The sequence below is a fragment of the Oryza brachyantha genome, chromosome 4 (assembly GCF_000231095.2).
Source record: "Oryza brachyantha chromosome 4, ObraRS2, whole genome shotgun sequence".
Lineage (NCBI taxonomy): Eukaryota > Viridiplantae > Streptophyta > Magnoliopsida > Poales > Poaceae > Oryza > Oryza brachyantha.
In genome coordinates this window covers 12,895,944-12,915,512 of record NC_023166.2, presented here as the reverse complement: position 1 = coordinate 12,915,512, position 19,569 = coordinate 12,895,944, and the positions used below count along the sequence as shown (strand labels likewise).

Genomic DNA, 19,569 nt, shown 5'->3' with positions numbered 1-19,569 from the left:
GAGGTAGGATATCAGTTTCAGTCCACATCACGTTGATAAGCAAACCAAACCGGTCTTAGTCTCTTCTCGAATGAATGGCGACGGCGTACGTACGACGATGATTAACAAAAAGTGACGACTTTAACATGGGTTAGGTTTGCACGGGTATGTAGTATACGTGGTACTGTAGCAGTAAGTAGTACATTCGGTCTTGGTGCACCGTTCACGTCATTGTCAGAGCACTCGCCAAATTGCAACAGGGGTGTCAGCAAAGAAGAGGACAAGGGTGATGTACTGCTGGTAGCGTGCTCCTTCACAGATTTTTTTTCTCTGATATTTTTCTGTGGTGGTGAAGTCGCTGTGCGAAGGGAGAACATGAGACGCAAAAGGCTCCCAGGCTGTCAGCTAGTGCGCGTTTCAGTGTGGTGGCTTGGATTCACGGGAAGATCTTACGCCCTCGTCCTAATCCTAGGCCACGGCGACGGCGAAATCGCCGTGGTATGTATGCACACCGCTCGATCGCTTGGAGATGGGAGAGGCGAACTGGTTATTCTCCTGCGGGAAACAGGACAAGAAACGGTGAGTTGGTGACGAAGAGGAGCCGAGGATTCCATCCAGAAATGGTGGCGGCCAGATGGTGTGCTCACTGCCTGTCACTGGTGACTCATGCGCAAAACGGGAAAAAATATAACGTATTGGTGTCCAGCTAGAGGGAGATGTGTCATTGTGTCGTGCGTATGCCCGTACGCACGGATGCACGGTGTCGTTTCGCACCGCACGAAGGAAAACTTGTGTTTGGTTTGGTCTCGGGGAGGGAAGGCGGGTGAGCCAGTGAGTGGAGTTCTCTTCTTGCCCGCGCATGGGCACATGCTTGGATCGATGCACACATCGGCTGGCTGATCTGCGGATGGCTGCATTCGTTGCCGCGGCCCAGCTAGCTGGAGCCTGGAGGGACCGGGACCGGGAGGAATGGGCGCGCGGATATGTGGTTGCTCGCGGTTGGTATCGAGGACTCCACAACTCTGGGTCACTTGGGATGGCAACATGTGGATCACTCACGCACCGTACGTGCACCGCTGTGTGCCTGTGTTTTTTTGAAGCCCGGAGGGGTGACTTTGTATTAAGAAGGGGGAATAATAATTACAAGAATTCGGGTAAAGACCCGACAGTTACAGCAGAAGAGAAAGAAGGGGGGAGAGGAGGCTAGCCTGAGCCCTACAGGGCTCTCAGACAGAGTTTATATTACATGCGTGCTATCATCGCCTTGCCCAAGCAGTCCTGAGAAATGTCACGTATGCGCCACTTATCTGGAGTCTAGCTTATCCTGTCACGTAGGCACCACCTAGGACAAAACCAATGTCAAATCATCTAAAGAAGGCAAAACGAGTTGGCCTGAATAGTTTGAGGGTATTTGTATCGGATTTTGTAGTTGGAGATATGAATCAAATTATCAAACTCGGACTATGACTGAGGAAGTCCAAGTGGACTTTTCACTGTTCAGGATCGGGGAGCAATCTTCCTCTGGGCCCCCAAAAAAGGCCCAGAAGCTATGTTCTTCTACTGGGCTATGATGGGCCATGGCACGAAGGCACGAATCAAACTATACGGACTTCTAGCCGCCGCACCGCTCACGCAGTCACGCCTGCGACTCTTGCAGTGTTGCAGATAGTGCCACCATGAAATGCAATGCAAGCACATCATCCACACTCCACACTGTTTCAAGGGTTGGCATTGCCGCTGCGCTAACTATAGTCGACCCTGTTTTCATGATAGTGGCTTTTCTTATCTCACTAAAAATATATATATATAATTTTTATTTATATATGGCATTACAAATATGTGGCATGTTCCCGATGGGAGTAAGCCGACTTCCTTTTTACAGATTCATCGATGTTTTTTTTCCTCCAAAGAGCTGACTTCAATTTTTTCTGTCAAAATATCTTGACTTCAAAAATAAGCCCAGGTCAATGATACAGTGATGTATGTATTATTTGTGCCAGATCTATTCGCAAACTCCAACCATTCGGTGATACCTTTTGCGGGACTTGTTTATAGACCCCACCGGCGAATCAGTCTTCGAAAAGTTTTACCCCAAATCCCGAACCAGCCAGCGGCAGATCGGCCACCCGCCCACCCGGCGTCGCGACGCGCCGCCGGCCGATCGCCATGTCCGACAGCGGCGGGGGCGCGGCGAACCCCGCCCTGGGGCCCGACGCCGACCCGCCCGCCGGCGAGGGCCTGGAGCTGGCGCAGTTCGCGGCGGGGTGCTTCTGGAGCGTGGAGCTGACGTACCAGCGGCTCCCGGGCGTGGCGCACACGGAGGTGGGCTACTCGCAGGGCCACCGCCACGAGCCGACCTACCGCGGCGTCTGCGACGGCGGCACCGGCCACGCCGAGGTGGTGCGCGTGCACTACGACCCCAAGGAGTGCCCCTACGAGGTCCTCCTCGACGTCTTCTGGGCCAAGCACAACCCCACCACGCTCAACAGACAGGTACAACCTATTCACCTTCGTTTTGTTCGTTCGTAGGAGCGATGCCTGCCTGCCGCCGCATGCGCGTGCCGGCGGCCGAGACAGGGCGGCGGCGGCCTTTTCGCCGGCGTTGCAGGAGGTTCAGTGAACCTGGCCCCTTTTTTGTGTTGACTTTGATCGGCACACAGAGAGACGCAAATATTTTGGATCATAAAAATCTGTGGTTTTAGACACTCCGACGTGGCTATCTATCTGACTATCCATTGCTCGCTTACATTTCACACGGCTATTGGTTTAACACTGTACGTACTCCCAGCTACTGTTGATGGAAAGATAGAACTTCTTCACTAGCATTCCTTTCTTCTGAAGGAAAATAGCTAAACTTGATAATACAGTGCTTATCTTATCTGCTACTGTGTTAGATTGGTCAGACGACACGGGCCCGTGTTAGATAGAGACGTGCCAACTCTGTACTAATTAATTTACAATTGCTAGTGATCGAATTGATTGCTTAAATTACTAGTACTAGTTTATGACAAAAGCATCATATGTGGAATGCAATTCTCCATTAATTGATCTGTGCTATAAAACTTGCAGGCTGCAAGAACTAGTTTATAAAAAGTTAGCTTAATGCCAGATTATGTCATTAGCCCGCGTTCGGCAGGAAGGGTAAGGCCCCGTTCGGCAGCCAGGTTAGATATATAAGAGCCCTCATTTTCCACGCATATGCTTCCCAAATTGTTAAACGGTGTATTTTTTGTGAAAATTTTCTATAGAAAAGTTGTTTTAAAAAATCATATTAATCTATTTTATATTTTTTAATAATTAATAATTAATTAATCATATACTAATCTATTACTACGTTTTCCGTGCCGGATAACATATACTCTTCCCCTCTCAGCCGAACACGACTTAAGTTAACTTATCTTCCTCGTTTGCCACGTACATGCTTCCCAAACTACTAAACAGTGTATTTTTTGCAAAAATTTTCTATAGAAAAGTTGTTTTAAAAAATCATATTAATCTATTTTATATTTTTTTAATAATTAATAATTAATTAATTATATACTAATCTATTATCACGTTTTTCGTGTGTAAGTTAACTTACCGTCCCTCCTGCCGAATGGGGTCTGATTGAACCGATCAAGCTAGGATGCTTCCATAATTTTACAGATGAAGTCACTAGTTTGATCACTTGTCTTATTAAACAACTCAAACGTAATTATTATTTATTTTATTGTCATTGAATTTATTACTAAATGTATTTAAATTACTGCTTACATTTTTATATTTACACAAAATAATTTAAATATATTTAACAATAGATTTAATAAAAAAATAATAGTTATATAAGTTTTATAGTAAGATGAATAATCAAACATATATAAAAATCAAGACATCCTTTATTAAAATAAGAAAATTGTACTACCTTCGTTTTTTAATATAAGATATTTGATTTTTTTACAACGTTTCATCATTCGTCTTATTCAACAATTTACAATTTAGTACAAATATAAAATATAATAAGTCGTGCTTAAAGTTTTTTTTTGATAATAAAGTAAGTCACAAGCAAAATAAATAATATTTCTATAATTTTTTAAATAAGGCAAACGGTTAAATATTGCAAGTAGAAAAAATTAAATATCTTATATTATAAAACTAAGTGAGTATTAAAATAAGGAAGGAGTATCAACCATCCACGAGACTAGGTAAAGGTATATCGTTCTAGCTAGTTGTCACCTCTGCTAACTCCGGCGAGTACATATGCACGCGCATGTATGCGGCAGGGCAACGACGTCGGGACGCAGTACCGGTCGGGGATCTACTACTACACGGCGGAGCAGGAGAAGGCGGCGCGGGGCTCGCGGGCGGAGAAGCAGAAGGAGTGGAAGGAGAAGATCGTGACGGAGGTCCTCCCGGCGAGGAGGTTCTACCCCGCCGAGGAGTACCACCAGCGCTACCTCGAGAAGGGCGGCCAGTCCGCCAGGAAGAGCTGCAGCGACCCCATCCGCTGCTACGGCTGACACCGCCGCCGCTCGCCGGACTGTGTGCGCTCGATTTGCCGGCATCGCATTGCAGATGTCCATGCTAATAAGTAGTGGTGTATCGTCAAAACCTGCAGCTTAATTCTGCATTGCGGCACACACATTTGTGTTGTGCCCGTGAAACCGTGACTCTGAGATTATAACAGTGAGATTATATCAGTGTAACTGTATTGTAATGAATCGTATTTGCGTATGGAGGTGCAGTGAAGTCAATGCTGTCTTTGCTTCATTGCTCGATCATCTGATACCCATGCATTATTTCCTTGGGTTACCGACGAACTAACGACAACAATCACCCCTGTCTTTCCGCTTTTGCAGCTAAAATTTAAAATTTTAATCTTAAATTCGAAGTTAATTTTAAGAATTTTTTTACCAAAGTTTATTTTTCAGCCTTAGTTTTTATATTTCTAAGAATACATATACAATTTTTTTAAAAATATTATTTTTCATTTACAAATGCAAATGTGTTGTTTGACTTTTTTTCATGAAAAGGAAAACCAAACGATCACCCTAATATTTTTTAGCTGGGTTTTGAGACGGTTAGTAGCCATAAATTAAGTATACTAGCCTAGTGGCCAACACGTCGGCGTCAGATTTTATATCATCAATACCAATGTCAAACCGGATACCTGTTAGTACCCTTCAGAATTAGCCAACACCCATCAATATCAGATATGAATATACAGAACTGTATGATATCTATGGACCTCTGGTATATCAAGACAGTAACCTGTTGGTACCAAAGAGAAACCGAGACAGGGAATGCTGCAAAATAATAATGTGATCTGAAGTCTGGATAGCATAGAATAACACAGGATAACTCATTTAGAAAACGGGCATTTGTAAATTTGTCATTGGTTTTTTCTAAAAGGGGATCACTCACAAATTTGTTGGTTGATAACAAAACAAAAACGAGAAATTCATGAACATCGTGTTACTCGTCACCGCTAGCCAATCTATAGCCCCCACAGTTGCCTCCAAGCTTTGCCTCTTTCGCTAGAGGTTGCAATGGAGCTAGAAGAACTGGGCTCCAGCAAATCTAAGGCAACATTGAAGCGATAACAAAAGACTAGGAAAATATATAGAAGGGCTTGGTGTGGTGCCGTGGTGGCTAAAAAATATAGGGACATGCTCACACACTGGCTAGATTTGATACATCAAAATCAACTAAATCCGAATCAACCTCGTATGAAAGAGAAATTCATCACCACATACCTTGGCAGTAGTACATAGCACCGCCGCTACATGATACGAGTACGAGTACATAACGTCCAGATCAAATGGATAAAACTAGTGACATACAATGAGGTAGCAGTGGCCTACCCCAAAGCTGAGGTTGACGACACTCCATTTAGGCCATGTCAAATACGTAGCATCCAATATATGGTCTCAATTTTTAACTAGACTCAGGTGCCATGGTGGAGGCTCGGGGTGGTATCGTGTCCCATAGAAGACACGGTTGCTTGGGGAAGAGAATGAAATCTAGCAATAAACAAGTAGAAATGAGTGGAAATGGATCAGACAATGACGACTAAGAGGGAAACGACAAACTTGCATGAGCATCAATCTGTGCCACCTGGAGCTCCACCGGCTACTGTCACGCTGATCTTACCTCTGTCGGCTATCGCCACATCGGTACTCACCACCCCGGGTTTTATTGAAGCACGTCTCTTCTATAGAAGCAACCATTGAACGTAGTATAATAAGATAACTTGTCATGTCCTTGAGTTGAGTATGCCCTAAACAAGTCGGTGGCTTGAGGAGAGTAGTGACTAGAGGCATAGAGGACATTGGTGACTGTAAGGAGCTTGTCAGCTCCTACTCTCCTAGTAGTATGTCTGGGATTTAGCATTTTCCTTATATAGATAGATTGATTTTGAAATACGAGGATGAGGTTGACTGGCTTTATGTGACTATGGTAGTGTTCTTTTATTGCATTATTCCCACATTATTTCTTGGTTTTTGCACCTTGAATTGCTAAACTACGTGTTTCGCGAAAAGTTTCTGGACAGAAGTCCATCATCTTATCTTTCTTTAAAGAATTATGGATTGTAGAAGTTATATTTTAACCTATATGTTTGTGTGGTGATTAACATATTAATCTATCTTCACAATTTTTTATATTTTTTATTTACATTTTTTATAACTATTTAGATAATATGTAATAGACGAGGACGTTTCTCGAGAGCTTAAACCAGTTTCCCGACAGCGTGGAGGGTAATCTGTCGCGGACTCGCGGGGTGTGGCCGACGACCCCGACTTGTTGGCTGTTGCATTGCACGGCAAGTGGCCAATTGGGGCCGCCACGTCCACGAAGGTATCAAACTGCACTAATCTAGATTAACGAGCGAACTTTCTGGTATTCCCACTCTCTCGCATGTGCTGCCGTCCACGGTCCAGTGGCTCTTTTGGAACCTGGCAATGGCCACCGGCGACCTGCGCAGCCTCGTCGCCGTGGCGGCGGCGGTGTCCGTAGCCATGTGGTACGTCCGCCTGGCCTCCCGGCGCCTCCGCCCCGGCCTGCCCCGCCTCGTGGCGTTCCTCCCGGTGCTCGCCGTCCTCCCGGTCCTCCCGCTCGCCTTCCGCGCGGTCCACCCCCGGGCCATCTCCGGGTTCTTCCTCGCCTGGCTCGCCGAGTTCAAGCTGCTGCTCCTCGCCGCGGGACAGGGCCCGCTCGACCCGTCCCTCCCGCTCCCCGCTTTCGTTGCCATTGCCATCTTCCCCGTCAGGCAGCGTGATCCCACCACCAAGAACGCCACGGGGTCCGGCCTCGCCCCCGTGACCTCCGCCGTGATGGCCGCGCTGCTCGCCGCCATCGTGTCGCTGTACCGGCACAAGGAGCGGATGAACCCGTACGCCCTGCTCGTCCTGTACTCGCTGCACGTGTACCTCGCGCTGGAGCTCGTCTTGGCGTTCGCGGCGGCGGTGGTGCGCGCGGTGATGGGGATGGATCTGGAGCCGCAGTTCGACCAGCCCTACCTGTCGGCGCACCTGCGGGACTTCTGGGGCCGGCGGTGGAACCTGTCGGTGCCCGCGGTGCTCCGCCCGTGCGTGAGCCGCCCCGTGCGCGCGCTCGCCGGCGGCGGCGCCGCCGGCGCCGCGGCAGGGGTCCTTGCGGCGTTCCTCGTCTCCGGCGTCATGCACGAGCTCATGTTCTACTACATCACGCTGCACCCGCCGACGGGGGAGGCGACCGCGTTCTTCGCGCTGCACGGGGCGTGCGCGGTGGCGGAGGGGTGGTGGGCGGCGCACAAGGGGTGGCCCCGGCCGCCGCGCCCCGTCGCGACCGCCCTGTCGCTGGCGCTCGTCATGGCGACGGGGTTCTGGCTCTTCTTCCCGCCGATCACGAGGCCGGGAGCCGACAAGATGGTGATCGCCGAGAGCGAGGCGGTCGTCGCGTTCGTGCGGGACGCCGGCGGCTGGGCGGCCGCCACCGTCCGGTCGGCTTTGACCGGCCGCTCGTAGTTTGATACGACGGCTGCATCTCTCGATCATCACTATCCAAAATTCCAAAGGCGAAGGATCCCCTGCAAGCGAGCAGATTGACTAGAAGTGGCGGCGTCGCCTCCTTTTGTGAAACAAACTGTACTGATGCCATGTAGTCCTTCGTGATCGTATATTCCTCTCGACTACAAAAAGGAAAATGGTACTACCTCAACCTCCGTTTCGTAGCTTATCGTAATGTAAATTGTTTGATTTTTTTTATAACGTTTGATTATTCGTTTTATTTAAAAATTTAGTATAAATAGAAAAAAGTTTAAAGTTCTTTTGATAATAAAGTTAGTCGCAAGAAAAAAAATAATATTTATATGATTTTTTAAATAAGATAAATGATCAAATATTGATAGAAAAAAGTTAAACATTTACGTTATAAAACGGAGGGAGAAGATATTTATGTTGGATCCAGGAATCCCAATGCATGTTGTTGGTGTGTTCTTTTCTCGGTTGCATCTTGGGGCTACAGTATCCAGACCGGCTGAAAAATATTGTAGTGCTGCGTTGTTTAAATATAGATTCTATAAATAATTTTAAACCAATAATTATATTATTTTGTCAACTTACTGTAATCTAGAATACAGATTAATATAATTTAAGAAGCTCATCAATGATGTTTTTCTAGATTATTGAAGGCTAAAGATCCACTATCTTTGTAACTTTAAATTAATTACCCATCTTACCCTGCATTATTTAGTTCAATTTATAATAATCTAGCACATAGCAATCTAACTTAATAATCGAGATTATAATAATCCTAAATAAAAATAAATAGAGCTTTAGTGATGAAACAGATTTTTTATTGTTTATTTAAATATATAAATGATTAATTAATTAATATAAAATTGGAAATCTACTTGATGAATTTCTTTATAAACTTTTCCATAAAATACACTAGCGAATAACGCTAAGAAATAGTCCGATAGTAATCAGTTAAACCAAGGCAACATACATCTCATTTCCTCATATGAAGTTCCGGCACGGCTGAGGCCATGGCCAACACATATATGTGCCTCGGGGCTTTAAGGCCATCCACACTGCAAAATGACTCGCCGAGTAGTCTCCCATTCCAACTAGGATAAATCTTGTTTAAAATCACTTCTTTCACCGTGCATGCATCCTTGAGTGGCCCTTGATGCAACCTTTTCTTTTTCTCAATCCCCCCATCCATCCACCCCAGCAGGTCTGCTAGTCTCTTCTCCTCTACTCCCAATCTTCTCAATCCTCCAGATCCAGGCTTCTGGCAGAGCTCGGGCAGGGGAGGCAGCGACGGCCAATGGGAGCTACGGCCGTGGCTTCCGGCGGAGCTCGAGCGGGGGAGGCGGTTTTGTTCGTACTAAATAAATAAATAAATATATAATTAAATATTCTTTGGTCTTCGTATAAGGTGGTTGTGTCTTATATTTTAGAATAGAGTGAGTATATTCATATTATAAAATGGCATGGTTTTCTCTAGATTTATATAAATATTAATCAAATTAGATACATATATCAAAAATATTTATTCAATTCATAGATAAATATATATGATCAAAACACCTTGTAATAATATAGAAGGTGTAATGGCCAATTTTGTCCATGAAGTTTCTAAGGGGTCATCGCTTGATGTTTCAGGTTAGTCCAACAAGTCCTTAAATTTTACCATTTGATTTAGCATAATCCCTGAGGACCCTGAACCACCAAAAACACAATGTGAATTTGCCACGTCATCCTCGCATGCAAGGGAGGTAATTAAATGAACATTATACCCTTATGACCATAGTAAAAAAAGGAAAGAAAGAATACTCGATCAAACTAAAAATATCATACATGTACGGAAATATTCATTTATTCTTATATTGCATTTACTCTACCTTATGGCATATATAATCTCTTTCTTACTGCATGGAAATAAAAGCACAACACTACAACAGTTCAGCTTCGAATTATACGAAGCACAAAAAAAAAATCAAGTTCTAGAACAATCCTTTTACGTAATCAACTCACGGTTGCGTCTCATCTTTTTTTGCTACGATTTCTTTTTTTTTCTTTGGTACTCCTATGCTATATAGGATATAACCATTAGGGTTTAATTATCATTTAACTATTATCCGCATTTTGTTCGCTCGATAACATATGGGCTGTAATGGCAGTGGGTTGCGCTACCGGCCCATGGTTTCGCATCATCGGATGCACTATAGTTTTTGTTCCACGGCGAGTGGCCAAATTTCAGAGATCACTTGAGCTGATTTGGCAAATTCAGGTGTTCACCATCTTGATCAAATCTGCTCTGCTCTTTTTCGGCCCGCGCCGTCGACCGGAGGCTTGGGGGGATGGCCGGCGGCGACCTGCGCAGCCTTACGGCGGTCGCGGCCGGCGTGGCCGCTGCCATGTCGTATGTCCGCTTCGCCGCGCGCCGCCTCCGCCCTGGGCTGCCCCGCCTCGCCGCGTTCGTCCCGGTGCTCGCCGTGCTCCCGGTCCTCCCGCTCGCGTTCCGCGCGCTCCATCTCCGGGCCGTCTCCGGGTTCTTCCTCGCCTGGCTCGCCGAGTTCAAGCTGCTGCTCCTCGCCTCGGGGGGGCAGGGCCCGCTCGACGCGTCCCTCCCTCTGCCCGCCTTCGTCGCCGTCGCCTCCTTGCCCGTCCGGCAGCGAAGGCCTGCAGGTTCCGAGAACGCCCCGCGCTCGGGCCTTGGCCTCGTCACGTCCGCCGTGATGGCCGCGCTGCTCGCGGCCATCGTGTCGCTGTACCGGCACGGGGAGAAGATGAACAATTACGCCCTGTTGATGCTGTACTCGCTGCACGTCTACCTGTCGCTGGAGCTCATCCTGGCGTTCACGGCGGCGGCGGCGCGCGTGGTGATGGGGATGGATCTGGAGCCGCAGTTCGACCGGCCGTACCTGTCGGCGAGCCTGCGGGAGTTCTGGGGACGGCGGTGGAACCTCTCGGTGCCCGCGCTGCTCCGCCAATGCGTGAGCCGCCCCGTGCGGGCGCGCGTCGGCGGCGTCGGCGGCGTCGCCGCGGGGGTCCTCGCGGCGTTCCTCGTCTCCGGGATCATGCACGAGGCGATCATCTACTACGCCACGCTGCGTCCGCCGACGGGGGAGGCCACCGCGTTCTTCGCGCTGCAGGGGGTGTGCGCGGTGGCGGAGGGGTGGTGGGCCGCGCACAGTGGGTGGCCGCGGCCGCCGCGCGCCGTCGCGACCACCCTGACGCTGGCGTTCATCCTGGCGACGGGGTTCTGGCTCATCGTCCCGCCGATCACGAGGACCGAGACCGACAAGGTGGTGATCGCCGAGACCGAGGCCGTCGTCGTGTTCGTTCGCGACGCCGGTAGCTGGGCGGCCTCCTCCGTCCGATCATTTTTTACCGGTCGCTCCTAGTTCGGTACTTCGGTACGACAGGTGAGTATGTTTGGCTTTTGCGGTTACATTTACGAACGAAAAATACTTTATACAGATATTTTTATATGTGTTCTTAGCGATCTAAAAATAAATGATAAAAAATATTCTAAAGTCATCTTCAAATGTAAGGTTTAAAATTCTAATTTTAACTTTAGATAAGCGAAAAGACAAGGGTGTAAGTCTCGGTCATGACACAAATTTGTATACTTAAAACTTTATTTTAAGTAGTATGTAAATAAGTTAAGTTTTCTTTTATTAGTGCCGCTAAATAGAATTTCAAAACTGTTGGTAAATATAAAGTTATACTTGTTCTATGTTCTTGATGAGTAAATTACGATCATGATATGGAGACTGGCGAGTGGTGTGTAAATAAGAACTACAACTTGCAAATTGCTCATTTTGATACAATAATTTACAAATTGCTCAACTTGAAAAAATCTTAAAGTCATCTTCAGATGTAAGGTTTAAAATTCCAAAATTAGCTTTAGTATAAGCGAAAAGATAAGGAGTGTAAATCTCGGTCATGACACAAATTTGTATAAATTTTATTTTAAGTAGTATGTAAATAAGTTAAGTTTTCTTTTATTAGTGCCGCTAAATAGAATTTCCAAACTGTTGGTAAATACTCCTATAAAGTTATACTCGTTCTATGTTCTTGATGAGTAAATTACGATCATGATATGGAGACTGGCGAGTTGTGTGTAAATAAGAATAACAACTTGCAGATTGCTCATTTTGGTACAGTAACGTGGCTAGTTCGTGCGAACATGGGCCTAAACTGTCCACCAGCAGAAACGATCAGGCATGAATACAAGATGCTATTGCTACCTGAGTTCCTGGCAACACATTGGCGCGCTAGCGATTGTTTGTAGCAAGGGATGGATATGGATACATATTGAATAATGGGTAATCTATTCGTTGCTTTAATTAACTAGATGAACTAAAGTATAAAGAATAAAACTTTATTTATTTGATCCAAATAGAGTTGTTTAAGGATTTGCAACTGAGTTTATAGTTTGTTCATGGGTCGATTCACGTTCATTCCTGTTTATAGTTTGCAGAAAACCATAAGACTACTTTATTTCAATGTTGTAGTTTGGATCAAGGAATTGAACCTAAATCAACGATGTAGTGCAGCCTTGCACCCAAGGGCGGAAACAGCCAGAAGTCACGCCTTGAGCTCAAATCAATTATTTTGTTCTTAACTCGTTACAAATTCACTTTTTCTAAAATTTATAGAAAATTTATGTGAAATTTGGATCTCGGGCAAAGGGCTTGAGTTTTAGCTACCCTAGGCCTAGATCTACCCCAGCTTGAACCAAGTTATCTATACTACTTAGGGATGTACACAGGTCGTCCCAGGGATAATCCGTGTACAACTCTAATTCAAATAATTGAATCAAACTTAGTTTATTTATTGGAACTAAAGCTAATAAAGGATTACCCGCCACCTGTGTCCATCCCTTTTACTACTTAAAAAGATGAGTCGTCCATCCTCCTACTCATCCATGTGACACGTCACGTAAAAGTCATCGCTTCAAAAATCAAGTGGTTTATTTAAGAAAACCATTTTCATTTTTTAATGGGCATGTACAATCCATTATCAGTTCTATTGCCGTTTACTTTCTTTATGGATCTATGCAGTCCATTGTCAGTTATATAAATTGTTGATTTTCTCTATAGGCATGTGACGTCCATCATTAATTGTATGGACATATTGCATTACATGATTATATTACTAGCTATACGTAAATGAGCTTCTTTCGTGTTTTGAATAACTTTTGATCCATTAAGCCGTGCTGTTGATCTGCCAAATCCCAATGCCTACTTCAACTTCAGAAGTTCAGATGGTTCGTGTGGACTGTGGACAAGTTCAGATGGGACTAAGGCACGGCGATCTGCCGTGTTGGAGTTTGATCAGGTTGTAGTACGTCCCGGCGCGGCCGACGGCGAGGAGCTCGTGGTGCCTCCCTCTCTCCGCCACCCTCCCGTCCTTCACCACGGCGATCGTGTCGGACTTCTGCACCGTCGAGAGCCGGTGCGCCACGACGACGCACGTCCTCCCACGCAGCATCCGGTCGACGGCGTCCTGCACCGCCCTCTCCGACGCGGCGTCCAGCGCGCTCGTCGCCTCGTCCAGCAGCAGGACCCTCGCGTCCTTGAGGACCGCCCGCGCCAGCGCCACCCGCTGCCTCTGACCGCCGGACAGCTGCGCGCCGCGCTCCCCGACGCGCGTGTCGTAGCCGCGCTCCATCGCGCTGATGAACTCGTGGGCGTTGGCGAGCGCGGCGGCGCGGGCCACCTCCTCCTCGGTGGCGCGCTCGTCGCCGTACGCGATGTTGTCGCGTATCGTGCCGGAGAAGAGCGCCGGCTCCTGGCTGACGAGCGCCACGTTCGACCGGAGGCGCGCCAGGCTGTAGCTCCTGATGTCTTCGCCGTCGATCAGGACGGCGCCCCTCTGCACGTCGTAGAACCGCTCGATCAGCCCGATCACCGTCGACTTGCCGGACCCGCTCGGCCCGACGAGCGCCACCGTCTTGCCCACGCCGATCTCGAGGCTGAACCCGGAGAGCACGGCCACCTCTGGCCGCGTCGGGTAGCTGAAGTGCACGTTCTTGAACTCGATGGCGCCTTGTATCTCCTCGTGCTTCTTCTTCTTCTTCTTCCTCCTCTTCCCCTCGTTGCCCTCGCTGTCGTCTTCGTCGTCCTTGATCGTCGGTTCACGGTCCAGCGTGTCAAGGACGGAGCGCACCGCGTCGCCGCCTTGCGCCAGGTCCGACGTCAAGCTCCCGGCGTCGGCGATCACCCTCCCCATGGTCATCAGCATGAAGAACACCTGGAACAGGTGTGTGGGGGTGATGAGCCCCTTGGCCATGAGCTTGCCTCCGTACCAGAGCGCGACCGCCATGCTGCCGGTGTTGCTGAACTGGCACAAGCACAGGCAGAAGCCGGAGAACCACGAGTGCGTCACGTTGTCCTTCCGGGGCCCTTCCTGCGCGGCCTCGTACAGGCGGAGCATCCGCCGCTGCGACGAGAACGCGGTGATCATCCGGTGGTTCACCACGGCCTCGCTGGCGAGCTGGCTCCCCTGCACCTGCGCCTTCTTCGCCTTCCTGGACATGCCCGTCATCAGCACCTTCTTGAAGTAGAAGCTCGCGATGATGAGAGGCTGCATGGCCATCATCGCCGCCGCGAGCCGCCACGACACGGCGAGCGCGAGCGAGAAGCCCAGCGACGCGGTGGCGCCCGCCTGGACCAGCAGGCACATGCGGTCGCCGACGAGGGAGCGGACCTTGCTGGCCTGCGTCGCCAGCCGCGCGCACACCGCGGCGCTCGTGTTCTCGTCCTCGTCGAACCACCCGGCCTCGAAGGAGAGGATCTTGGCGAGCATCTGGCCCCGCACACGCTCCGTCAGGCGCTCGCCCATCACCGCGAAGTTGTAGTGCTGCATGATGTTCGCCGTGATGCAGACGACGGCGATGGCAAGGAAGATCAGGGAGTACAACCTGTCCAGATGTTCAGAGAAGACGTCAATGACGTCGCTGGTGCTGTATCGTCAAGCATCGATCATCGATGGAGATGCAGAATTGCAACCTGGTCTTGGAACGGATCAGGGCATCGTCGGCGAGGAAATACACCTCCGGCAACGAGCCTAGGCTGTACGAGTAGAGTGGCAGCACCGCGCCGAAGACGACGGCGCCAGCGCACCCGAGCAGCGCCTGCTTCCACTCCGGCCTGTTCATCTTCAGCAGGCGAAGCTTGGAAGGCTTCCTCGAGCGCGCCACACCGTGGACCACGGTCTTGCTCCCTAGCTCCGTCGAGTGTTCGACCGACCGGAACGACGACGCCGGGCTAGGACGGTGGTCGCTGGCGCTGGCCGCCGACATGATCTCCACGCTGCAGAACGACACCATCTCGCTCTCCACCACATCCACGGCGCTGTGGCGCTCCTCCCTCGCCGCCACGGGCGGCGCCTTCTGCAGGTGCACCATCCTGGAGTACACGCCGCCTTCGCCCCCGTCCATGCCGACGAGCTCGTCGTGCGTGCCGGACTCCACGACACGGCCGACATCGAGCACAGCGATCATGTCCGCCTTCCGGAGCGTCGAGAGGCGGTGCGCCACGATGACGGTGGTCCGGCCCATGGACGCCCTGTCCAGCGCGTCCTGCACCGTCCGCTCCGACCCGGCGTCCAGCGCGCTCGTCGCCTCGTCCAGAAGCAAGATCCTTGGGTCCCGGACGAGCGCCCGCGCGATGGCGATGCGCTGCTTCTGCCCTCCCGACAGCTGCGTCCCGAACTGCCCAACCTGCGCCGGAGAAGAAACGCCATGATTGAAGCCTACTCATCGCGCCGCGGCTAGCAGTGTAAATCTGTAAGTATTGCGTACATGTGTTTCGTATCCATGGGGCAATTTGACGATGAACTCGTGAGCGTTGGCCATCTTCGCCGCGGCGACAACCTGCTTCAGGGAGGCCGTCTCGTTGCCGAACAGTATGTTCTCTCTAATGGAGGTAGCAAACAGCACAGGTTCTTGGCTCACTAGGCCTATCTGGCTCCGAAGCCACTCCGCGTTAAGCGTGCCAATGCCATGGCCATCCAGCAATATCTCCCCGGCGTCCGGGCTGTAGAACCTCTGCAGCAGCGAGATCACGGTGGACTTCCCCGACCCGCTGCCGCCGACGAGGCCGACGGTGTCGCCCTCGGAGATGGTCAGGCTGAAGCCGTTCAGCACCCGCGTCTCCAGCCTCGACGGGTACGAGAAGTGAACGTCGCGGAACACGATCTCGCCCCTGATCTTATCCATGGTGGCGCCCTTCTTCCCCGCCGCCTCGAGAGGCGGGAGCATCTCGATCATCTCCCGCATCCGGCCCGCCGCCGCCGTCGCGTCGATGAAGTACCGGAGGTTCGGGAGCGCCATCATGATCGACCTGAGAATCACGTTGCCATCAAAATGTCATCCTTTATTTTTATTTTTTTTTGAAGGAGAGGGTAGCTTGAGATTTGAATGCTTACATTCCCGCCAAGATGATGGAGATGGAAGCGACGAAGACGTGGCCGCCCTGGGCGTGCAGGTGGATGACGAGGAGGCTGCCGATCCACGACAAGAAGGACCAGACGGCGTAGATGACGCCCATGCTCCCGATCACGGCGCCCTTGATGAGCCCCTGCCGGATGCCGAGCGCGGTGCTCCGCGCCAGCGCGCCGCGGAACCGCTCCAGCGTCCGCCGCTCCGCGGTGTACGACGCCACCGTCCGGATGGACGACACCGCCTGCTCGGCGATCCCGCCGGCCGCCTCGTACGCCGCGCGCGCCTCCCCGGCCGCGGCGGCCATGCGCCTGCCGAGGAGCAGGCTCGGCACGACGAAGAGGAGGAGCGTGAAGGGCAGGCCCGCCAGCGCCAGCCGCCACGCGAACACGAACGACACCGCCAGCGCGCCGAAGAAGAGCGTCGCGTTGGCCAGGACCATGGGGAGCTTCTCGCCGAGGAAGTCCTGGATGGTGTCGGCGTCGTCGGAGACGGTGGAGATGACCCGGAACGTGGTGGCCTGGGCCTGCGACGGCGCGGCGGCGTCGAAGAACGCCACCTCCTGCCGCAGGACGGCCTCCAGGTAGAGCCTCCTCATCCTCGACGCCTGCCGCTCCGCCGTCCTCGTCCAGCACAGTCCCTCTGAAGATCACCAACATACACGTTCGCCATGATCGATCCATCCAAGGTAAATCTCTCATCAACCAAACACTACTCCTGAATCCTGATCAAAGCTGGTTACCTAGGAAGGAGCAGGCAGCCACTGCAACTGCGACGTACAGTAACCGAAGTGCAAACTGCATTGCACCTTACACGCAAGAGTAAGATTCAGGAAAATGAGTTTTCATGGGGACGTAACTGAACGGTCGTGGGTGATTCACCTTGTCGACGGCGCCGGAGCTGAAGGTGCTCCCGGCGCCACGGGCGCCGCCGTAGTTGTTGATGATGTCGCCGAGCACCAGCATTGACAGCGGCTGCATCATGCCGTCGCCGAAGCTGCCCAGCACGCCCAGCGCCATCAGGCACCGGTCGTACGCGTCGGCGTAGCGAACCAGCCGCAGAAACGACGGCTTCTCCTTGTCGCCCATGGATCCCGATTCCCAGGCAAGCTAAAACGATCATCAAGACTTAAACCAAAATTTCGCTATTAATCAGACACTAATTGCCAATCGGGCATTGACTGTGTCCTAAAACCGGACAGCTTAATCCGACTATCCGAGCTTGTCACGTAGCCAAGTGTCAGAGCAAGCATTTCGAGTGAGGAATATACTGATCATATCAATATCGTTTGGACTTGATCCTCAGGTCTGGGACTGTTTATTGGAGGGATAATTCTGGTAACCAGTTGAGTACGGCTGTTTTGTCCCCACCGATGCAGCCAAGTCAGCTGAAAGAACAGCAGAGGAGAATATGTGCACCGGACCTGCACCATAGCCAGTAGTTAGCCCATTAGCGCGTACTCCTTCCGTTCCAAAATAAATCAATCTTTCACTTTTTAGCTACAATGACGCTTTGACTTATTAAGAAAATTATGATTAATATTTTTATTTTTATTAGATGATAAATCATTAATAGTACTTTACGTATGACTATTTTTTTAATTTCTTAAAAAAAATTCAAATAAGATAGAGGGTCAAACGTTGAACACAGATGGTCAAAAATTTACCTTTTGTGATGGAGGGAGTAGTACTCATCCGTTTGTTTTATAAGCATTTTTCCCATCCTTGAGATATATAGAAAATGACGGTATCTTATGTTACCTACTCAAATAAAATATAGTAAAATTGCTCTTGTTTTATGGCCCTGCTTGGATTATTCCGCCGGCTTTGTCCATGGCTCTTTCTCTCTTAGCAAACCTCGCGCAGCTGATCTCTTTGCAAACCTCTCTTGGCACACGTAAAAAGAGTGCCAGATCCAGTGCCAGTTTATTGCAACTTCCACTAGCTCGGCCCATGTCATCACCACCGTCCTCTCGTACGTACCATTCCCAAAGCTGCTTTGATCCCTTGCTTCGTCGATGTGGAGTCTCTCTTTCGGCAGCATGGTCCGCCCGAATCTGCGTCCCTGACCTGCTCCTTTCACAGGTTCGCAGTCCATCATCACCCACCGCGGCGTCGAGTGCCATGGCCGGTAAAGATCTCACGGGGGCGCACCCAGCCAACCCAACTAGGGAGTTCGTTATGGTGTTGTTTGGATTAGGTGACTTATTCCTTATCACATCGCCACATCGGATGTTTGACGTTAATTAGGTTCATTAAATATAGAGTGATAACAAAACTAATTGTATAAATAAAAAAAGACTATTTTATTAGAGTAATTTTTAAAACCTAATTAATCCACGATTAGCAAATGTTTACTTTAGCATATGTAGCATCATATTCGCTAATCATGGACTAATTAAGCTCAATAGATTCGTCTCACAAATTAAGTCCAGAGTATGGGGTAAGTTTTATTAATAGTTTATATTTAATATTTCTAATTAATATCTAAATATTCGATGTGACAGTGACTTTAAAACAAAAAGTCACCGGGAAACAAACGCCCCCTACATACATGGCTAGATCGCTGCAACTTCGTAAAGCCTAAAAGCGATCCCCTCCATCCATGCATATCACCACGCCCCGGCGTTGCAGCGACGCGGCTGCGCTCCATAGAATTGAGTAGTTGCTATCATCTCAAAGGCCCATGCCTGAATGCGTGATGCTGCCGATCGCTCGTTTTCCGGCCCGTTTTTGCGCACCCCCCGCGCGGAGAAGCTTTTGGCCCCGCGTTATACGGGAAGTCGACACATCACGCCGGTGAGTGAATCGATATAACCCCTGCGTCGGACTCGGCCTGATTAGAGATGGCAACGGGATCAGAGACCCAATTAGTATTTACTCTATTAGGATATGAGTATAAGCTAAATATATTACCTGTGGGTAAGTAATTAAGTAAATACTTTCACCTGATGGGTACGTGGGTATGAAAACGTTCTTATGATCCCTATACCCGTTTACCCATAGATAATAAATACCCGTAAGTTTAAATGCATATCATGACCTAATATCAAATTAGCCTAGTCTAATTAACCAAAACCATAAGTATTTAAACCATCCGTACCTTTTTCATCACACTATATGAACATGTGATGTCCTAAGTATCTAGCGTCTATGCAATATACTATATGAA

General features: G+C 49.4%; 4 protein-coding genes across 5 annotated transcripts; 3 read left to right on the top strand and 1 right to left on the bottom strand.

Annotated features, from left to right (window-relative positions):
- The first annotated feature begins 1,899 nt into the window (after positions 1-1,899).
- LOC102710586 (peptide methionine sulfoxide reductase A2-1) lies at positions 1,900-4,716 on the top strand. The gene is made up of 2 exons (XM_015836017.2): positions 1,900-2,472; positions 4,239-4,716. Exons 1-2 carry the CDS (start codon positions 2,146-2,148, stop codon positions 4,473-4,475), a joined length of 564 nt encoding a protein of 187 aa, XP_015691503.2. The 5' UTR covers positions 1,900-2,145; the 3' UTR covers positions 4,476-4,716.
- A 2,201-nt stretch (positions 4,717-6,917) lies between these two features.
- LOC121054303 (probable long-chain-alcohol O-fatty-acyltransferase 5) lies at positions 6,918-8,147 on the top strand. The gene has a single exon (XM_040523719.1). The coding sequence runs from the start codon at positions 6,918-6,920 to the stop codon at positions 7,959-7,961; it is 1,044 nt and encodes a 347-aa protein (XP_040379653.1). The 3' UTR covers positions 7,962-8,147.
- A 2,084-nt stretch (positions 8,148-10,231) lies between these two features.
- Positions 10,232-12,387, top strand: LOC102710300 (probable long-chain-alcohol O-fatty-acyltransferase 5). Of its 2 annotated transcripts, none has more exons than XM_040523679.1 (2): positions 10,232-11,371; positions 12,116-12,387. In XM_040523679.1, the coding sequence occupies exon 1, from the start codon at positions 10,304-10,306 to the stop codon at positions 11,348-11,350; it is 1,047 nt and encodes a 348-aa protein (XP_040379613.1). In that variant the 5' UTR covers positions 10,232-10,303; the 3' UTR covers positions 11,351-11,371; positions 12,116-12,387. The 2 variants fall into 2 exon arrangements, with proteins under 2 accessions (XP_040379613.1, XP_006653531.2); XM_006653468.3 differs by having other exon boundaries at positions 12,097-12,387.
- A 633-nt stretch (positions 12,388-13,020) lies between these two features.
- On the bottom strand, positions 13,021-17,486 carry LOC102710018 (ABC transporter B family member 15-like). The gene is made up of 6 exons (XM_040523660.1): positions 17,280-17,486; positions 17,141-17,195; positions 16,386-17,040; positions 15,760-16,300; positions 14,966-15,678; positions 13,021-14,877 (listed from the first exon to the last, which is right to left on the bottom strand). The coding sequence occupies exons 1-6, from the start codon at positions 17,484-17,486 to the stop codon at positions 13,245-13,247; spliced, it is 3,804 nt and encodes a 1,267-aa protein (XP_040379594.1). The 3' UTR covers positions 13,021-13,244.
- Between the last annotated feature and the right edge of the window lie 2,083 nt (positions 17,487-19,569).